Genomic DNA, 7,494 nt, shown 5'->3' with positions numbered 1-7,494 from the left:
CAGGACACCAATTACCACAGTATGCACACTGAAAGACTCAGCTCACAAGACCATAATATTTGAATATCATTTTGGGGAGTTAGAGTAAATCATGTAATTAGTGATTTAATGTATTGCCAAAGCTGATCCATCTTTTAAACATGAGACTGCTAAACACATTAGTGCAAATACAAAATCAGGCACACTTTCCATTAGTCTTACTAAAAATAAAGCTTTAGAGATCCCATTTAAAAATAAGAAAGTTTGGCAGCTGTGGGATTGACATATATAGAATTTAAAAAACAAGCATCCAGTCACACCAAATCCCTTTTACTTGTCTTTGAGTTGACTTGATATATTTTGGAAGAAGAAACCTTAATAATCTTGAGCAATGTATTGTTAGATCTGTTAGGATCACTGATAAAAACAAATACCACACATTACTCATTTGAATGATTTGCTGACTGGCACGATTTGACACAAAACTATATACAAACCTAAAACACACACACAGTCACAGTTAAACACAGGATTAATGCAACAGACACGAGGCACCAAAAGTTATATATAAAACACTTCCCTTTATCATAATGAGGTTTATAATTTGTCTGATTACACTTTACATTTTGTATAAACATGTTTGCTGCCTTTTGCTTGTAATACTTGTGGTCCATGGGGACAAATACAGCTTTAATTGATTTACTATTACTAGTAGAAAGCTGTTAAGTCAAAGACTTTGATCTGGTCTGAGCTCTGTTTCAAGCTAATAAGTAACATGAGCAACCAGAAACGTGTCCAAAGGTACAAGAGATCAGTAGTGATAAACATTGATGAGGGGTGAATAAAAGTGGCACATGTGGAAGCCTGTTTTTATGATACTCATGTGTATCTATGCAAACCTAATCCGGGGGTCAACATCTGTAAAGGAAACGTTGGTTTGAGCTCATTTACTCCTCAGTACATTTCGCCCATACTGGAGCTGAATGTGATGTTTAGCTCATAGAAAACGACATTTTAATTAAAGTTTTGTTAAGAAAAGCTCTGTTACCACACAACAGCATTATTCTGCTTTTGTTACTATATTAAGCGTGCATGTTGAAGTCACAAGTGCGCATGCGTTGAAATGCGGTAACAGGGGACACGCGCAGCTGTTCTGCGCATGCGTCCAGCGTGCCTATCAGATGAGAACAGAAAAGTCTGGAAATCAGGAGGCGACAACAAGCACTCAGTCATTTCAATGGGCATTTTCACCACATTCGGGTGCTCATGGAGAACGGCCTCTCTGTGTCTACTGAACTCGTCCTGATGTGGAGCTTTATTCAGTTAAAATCTAATAAACCTGTGGGAGTACAATTTCCTATTTTGGTGGATCGACTAGACACCAAAACTAAATTTCCTCTGTCTGCAGTGATTCTCAGACCTGGATTATTTTGGGAACTGGACCGTCAGGCTAATGTGCCCACTGTAATTTCACACGCCTTTTGTGAAGGAATGACGGGACTGATAAAACAAAAACCCTCTCATGGAATATGTTTCTGTCAGTTCACTGCTCTCAATAAAGACACATCTAATGGGCATAATACCGGCGTCAAAATGTGGATTTAATTTGATGTGGGTGTCAGAGTTTAGAAATTGGTCACAAGAAGGCAGCAGGTTTCGACGTTATTGAGACAATATAGCAAAGACTTGTCTAAAGACGGTAACGGGAGCAAATCTCTCTTTAGAACCTCTCGGGTGTTATAAAGCGAATTTAGTGTCTTATAAAAAAGAATATATATTAATGCGGGTTATTTAATTTAGTCTTGTCCGCAAGTAGGCTATTTAGATGAAGCTAATGTCATAGTAAAACCAAGTAACCTAGCCTTTTCTTTGTCTAACGCCATTTTGTGTGACTTTACATCACTAACGTTGTCGTCAGCCATTTTGCCTTTTCTTTTCAAGTAGACAACCTCGGGACAGACATGTCATAAAGGGAATGATAATGTATTCCCATGGTTGTGTGGAAATGTAGCTAAGCGTCAAAATAATAAAAGAAAAATGAACAATTTACCCATTGCCTGCGCTGTTTGTGACGCAGTTAATGTCTGCATTTCTTATTAACGTTTGCAGCTGTCAGTCACTGGAAATTGCGAGCTGTGGCACTTTTTATAAACGTGTTTTGTGCTCGTATTCAATCCATCTATATGCTATGCTAGCTAATACGTATTTGTGCATGGTAACACCTCGATGTGTGTGAGTTTCATGAAATGTAACCCCTTTGAGAATCATAATAGGCCTATGTAATGTACATTATGTAGCCTATTATATTATGTTGGTGCATCTATTTTGGTCGAATGTCTTTTTGTGTTCATGATATTTAAAGGTAGGCTAAAGAGAAAAGTGTTTTCTTAAAATAGAAAAGGACAGTAAAATACATGCTTAAACCTCCTTAAATCACACCAATTAGTGGGATAATGCTATGCGGACTATAGCAACATAACATACTGTAAACCTGGCTTATTTTGACCCTCGTCTATCAGTAGGCCGTGGAAAGGGTTACAACTGCCCCAGGCTCAAGAACATTTGGAACAATGACTCTCCCCAGGAGCAACTGGCATGCCAGCATCTCTCCAAGATTACAGCATTAATTCATCCAAGATGTCACACAGACTCCTACAATAATATCCATGACTTCAAGTTTGTAACCTGAGTTAGTGTTAATCGGCTAAAACTCATAAAGGTTTATAAGATATTTATAAGAGAACAACAGACAAGAAGACATTTCTGAGGCAAAGTTTGAAAAGATGCAAAATTATAAGATTTATGTGGGCTACTGTGGGTAACATTACTATTCCACATATATATGCAATGGTTGTTTGGTATTTATTTTTAAAAGATTTAATTTCCAAATCACGGTGATATGCTCCTTGGACTTTTTAATAAAAAAATATTACATTCATTGCATTCATTTTTGTGCCATTATGTCAGAATCCCTATCTCTGGTGCTCCTTCTCTTGTGTCTGTGGTCTTCGTCGATGCTCTTGTTTTACGTAGTCTGTGTAATCCTCTTCCTCCTGTAAGTAAGTATGACAGATGAATCATTACAGACAAAGAAAACCATACATTATATTAATACCAACAATATTATATTGAACATTTGCATGGTGCTCCAATCATATGAGCTCAAATTAATCTCACTTATATTAATTGTATCAACCTATTTATTTTGCTGAATATATTCAACCCACTTTTAAGCACTGTAATAACAGTGTATGCTTTTATTTGAAACTGAACTGTTTAATTAGGCTAGCTCAGTGAAAGGAAAAGTAGGTTCAGTATTCTGAGTCAGAGAATACTTTGACCTGAATCTGTCTTGGGGATCTTGTACCTTCTCCACCTGGGATACAAGTTTGAGAAGTTCAGTCTCATCTCGGGACCCAGTCTAATGAACACATTGCTATTCTGCCCCAGTTTTCGGGGTCCCCATGGACAGAAAGTGCTTTCGGCCCCATGTGCTGCTTCCAGGGAGACTCACTGACCTGCGAGGATGCCGCATCCAGCAGATCCTTAGTGGGGATCAGACAGCTGGCCTCACCCAGGAAGCACATTAGGATGTGGAGCACGTCAGCCCAACGTCCAACAGTCAGCATCAGGACCATCAAACCACCGAGACGCACCGCCACCGTGTTCAGGACAGCCTGGCTGCTGGGCAGACGCCGCTGCTCCTCTGCAGAACCAAATTGCAGAATTGGAAGAAAATATTTGGAGAAAAATAATACAATTTAAGACCTTTAAAACATCATGATGCGCAAGTTAATGATGGATTCATTTTCATTTGCATGGCCAGATTGATGAGTGTTTAATGAGTGTTGCACAATAATCTCATGACATGTTCCCCACTTTACATCTTTCTCACCCTGCATGTACACAAGCAACAGTGTGTAGCAGATAATCAGTGGCGTCCAAAACCTCATGGCCTCTGTTGCAGAGAGAAAGTGTTGATTGATGATTGATATGGCGGCCACCACAGCCACAGAGAAAGTAATGATCATGGCCCTGCACAGCATGGGCAGCAGGCAGCGGCCTGATGTGAGGAGGCCGATGCAAATGCCGCAGTAGCGCTGTGAGCTGTGGAGTTTATACAGAGCCATGGCATGGTGCAGCAGCCGTGTGGCCTGCCGAGCCAGGAACCAGCTGAGTGCTGCTGCCAGGAGCAGGCATAGCCAGCGCTGGGACGCCCCCTCGTGGAGAAAGTGCAGACTGCAGCTGAGGGCACAGCCGAGAGAGAACTGGCTCTGAACTAACAGCTGCTGCAGAAACGTCCTGGACTCCTGGGGAATATAGGAGCATATGAACAAAACTGATTGACGAATCAAAAGAGATGATGGGTGATTGTTATAATAGAGTCATTATGATGTGATAACTCCCAGAGAAGGCGAGACACCACAGGCAAAAAACATTGTTTTTCATGTACTGGTCAATTTTGATAGTTTGGGTTTTTGCTTCCATAACATGTCTTCTTTCAGACTAGTGAAAAGAAAACATCTAAAATACACATTTAGGTGTTTATTTTACTAACGTGGTCTATTTACGTCTGTAGATTTATCCTAAATTCATATTAACATAACATTTCAGAAAACTTGTAATACAAAAAAGAATAGTCTTAATGTAAGTAATCAACTGGAGAAGTTTCATCGTGAAACTATCTATTATATCTGTTTTTACCCTATCCCCTTGTAGTGTCTTGCAAAGTGTGTGGAATTTTACAATACATAAAGGCTGTTTTCTCAAAATGAGTTTTTTCTCAGACTCTGATCCAAAAATCTCCACTTCAGCAGCTCTGACATACAGGAGCAATCAGGGTTTTGTTCATATATCATTCATAGCCTGATTTATATCACATGTTATTCCTAATAATATAGGAAAGTAGATTTTCTTTTGTATGTCTGTTGACAGCATTTTCTGATTTATGGAGAAATATCCAAAAGTCCGTCTGTAAAAAACCTTTGACTTGTAATACAAAAAATAATTGTCTTAATGTAAGTAATCAACTTGGGAAGTTTCATGGTCATATCAATCAGTCTCTGTTTCCTCTTAACTCTTAAGCAACTGGCAAATCAGGTGGTATAGTTGAGTATCAGGCCTATTTTTATCACATAGTTGATTTCTTACTGGTCCCGCTGTAACCAATCCAGAGACAGCTCGAAGACAAAACTCTAGTACCACCAGGGAAGCAACACGGGAGCCCACTGCAGCCAGCATCCCGGTCACAAAGACAAAGTGGAGCATCCCAAAAAGCCCAGTGTTAGTTCTGCTTTGATGACTGGGTGTCCTCTGGCGGGATGTGTCTTTATCATTTGTATCACTCCAACTGTGGGTTGTATGGAAACAAGGCAAGTAAGAAATAAAACTAAACTATAAAGGATCTGTACCAGAACATTTAAAACCGTACAGACTGTTCAGGTTATGAATATGAACACAGAGATCTCATTAAAGGTCCTCACCTCTGCTCTTCTAGAAATAAGTGCAGTTTTATTAGGGAGCACAGCACAGAGATCCCACATGCTCCTACCAGTCCTACAGGTCGCACAACAGGGAAGTTTCAACTCCAGCCACATACAGTTTAGAAACAGACGGTAGAAATGTGGTCGTCAGAGAAAAGGAAACTCACCTTTAAGCAAACTATCCAGGGGATTTATTTCCAGAAACAACCACCCTGGTAGGAAGTAGGTAGTCGGAATAAGCGAAGTGATGAAGGACAACATCGTACTACCTTCGACTTTTAAATGTCACAGGTTCTTTACTAAATAATGCATAGAGGTAAATGCAATTCAGGCAATCACACATATTTTGTGGTTATTCCAGATCAGGTTGAAATCATGGAGTATCAGCTCTGCTCTTCTGTTTATTTCTATCGCTTCAGCGTTGAGCTTTGTTCTGTGCCCCGTACCAAAGGTCAGCAGGAGTGTTGGTGGCGCAGAGGCGCTCAGCAGCCTGAGTCATAACAAGATAATGGAGCTGACTGCAAAAATGATGGCAGGTGGTAGTTGTGTCTGCAAGTCTCTGACAAGGACGTCTTCATCTCATAGATCTTTTTGAAAAATCTGTTTTTGCCCGAAGCTTTATTTCAAGTCAAGTTTATTTATAGAGCCCGAAATTCCAGAAGGACGTACATTCTTAGATGCTAATTTAGATAAAGATAAATTCAACACACGCACACAGAGACAAAAAGAGAGAAACCTACAAACCTCCTACAACAAGAGGGATCCCTTTTCCAGGACAGATAGACATGCAACAGGTGCCTTGTGGTTAAACAGAAGTTACATTATGGAGAAACAGCAATACAATATTAAGATCTTTCTAAGTAGATTGTATTAAGTTTAAAGAGTAAAAGTCTTTGGAGTGAAGTGTGGAGAATGTTTATGATGGTACATTTACACAAAAATAAATCATGCCTGTCTTTTGAGAAGAAGCAACAGATAATTTTTGGGTCAAATGATATGTGTAGATATATGCAACTCAACTAAATGTCTCATTATAGGATCACCAAGAAAACCTGTTAGAAATATTTTTCAATGGCCTCATTCTGTGTGTTTAAAGTGTTACATCATAAAAGAAAAAAAACATATATAAAAAAAGATGGGCTCATATTATTTCAAGGTATAAGGAGAAGTGCAGCAGGTGTTCAGAGTCATAAGACAGCAAAAACAACTCTACACACTTCACCTGAACTCTGGAGCCACCTTTAATCCCCTAACCTGACGTTGTTCAGAAGAAATAGGTACATTTACATCCACACCTCAGTGTGCAAGTGTAATGTGAATACATGTTACCTCCACAGGTAAATTGGTTACTGTACAGATCAGAATGTTCCTGTTTAAAAGGTGCCATAAGAGACATTACAAGGTGGCCGGACACAAGAGGGCGCTGTTATTCCAGCAGCAACACTGCATCAACATGTTTCTCTTGTGCAATAGAGCAAAAGAGAAAATCTTTGAAACAACATCTTAAAAATGCACAACACTAAGTATTTTGCTTTGTAGTCCACTATCTGCACAGGATGTGATGAAACTGAAGAGTAATCTTAAAGTGCACTTTATCACAGAGTTGTGTAAGAAAAGCTGGAATACAACCAACGGATTTATGACGAGCTGAGCTAAGTGGAAACATGAACTATGACCAAGGCCTCATATCAAGCAGCAGGGGGGCTCTGAGCACGGCATGGTTTGACTCTGCGGCCAAAAGTGGCAATGGAAAAGCCCTAATGATTCATTGGCACCTAAACTCATTTTAAATGTCATATTATGTTAAACATGTTTACACTACATTTAAACTGCATTATGATACAATGCATGCTGATTATTTAGGCTTTTCTTTTTGACAAATTGACTGCAGTAAGTTAGTTTTGATTGTCATCATTACTACACATAATTATACCATATTCAACTTTACTTAATTTTTTTACTGCAGTCAATATATCTTTAATGCTTAATGGAGAGTTTATGTGTCCAGGCTGAGCAGTGAAGCGCTGTGTGA

The 7,494-nt window shown here is 39.2% G+C and overlaps 1 protein-coding gene across 1 annotated transcript; it reads right to left on the bottom strand.

The window, feature by feature from the left end:
* Window positions 1-2,743: 2,743 nt before the first annotated feature.
* Window positions 2,744-5,892, bottom strand: tmem82 (transmembrane protein 82). The gene is made up of 6 exons (XM_029436028.1): window positions 5,630-5,892; window positions 5,463-5,535; window positions 5,131-5,329; window positions 3,875-4,289; window positions 3,498-3,685; window positions 2,744-3,032 (listed from the first exon to the last, which is right to left on the bottom strand). The coding sequence occupies exons 1-6, from the start codon at window positions 5,721-5,723 to the stop codon at window positions 2,952-2,954; spliced, it is 1,050 nt and encodes a 349-aa protein (XP_029291888.1). The 5' UTR covers window positions 5,724-5,892; the 3' UTR covers window positions 2,744-2,951.
* Between the last annotated feature and the right edge of the window lie 1,602 nt (window positions 5,893-7,494).

Source organism: Cottoperca gobio, chromosome 7 (assembly GCF_900634415.1).
Source record: "Cottoperca gobio chromosome 7, fCotGob3.1, whole genome shotgun sequence".
Lineage (NCBI taxonomy): Eukaryota > Metazoa > Chordata > Actinopteri > Perciformes > Bovichtidae > Cottoperca > Cottoperca gobio.
The sequence above is the reverse complement of the archived record's forward strand: the minus strand, read 5'-3'. Positions and strand labels throughout refer to the sequence as shown.

What these genes read in the sequence shown, in the direction of transcription:
- tmem82 (XM_029436028.1), bottom strand. Translation starts at nt 5,723, where the DNA reads ATGTTGTCCTTCATCACTTCGCTTATTCCGACTACCTACTTCCTACCA. An exon ending in CCTGGATAGTTTGCTTAAAG is followed by an intron (nt 5,536 to 5,629) that starts GTGAGTTTCCTT and finishes TGCGACCTGTAG; the next exon opens with GACTGGTAGGAGCATGTGGG. An exon ending in GATTGGTTACAGCGGGACCA is followed by an intron (nt 4,290 to 5,130) that starts GTAAGAAATCAA and finishes TATATTCCCCAG; the next exon opens with GAGTCCAGGACGTTTCTGCA.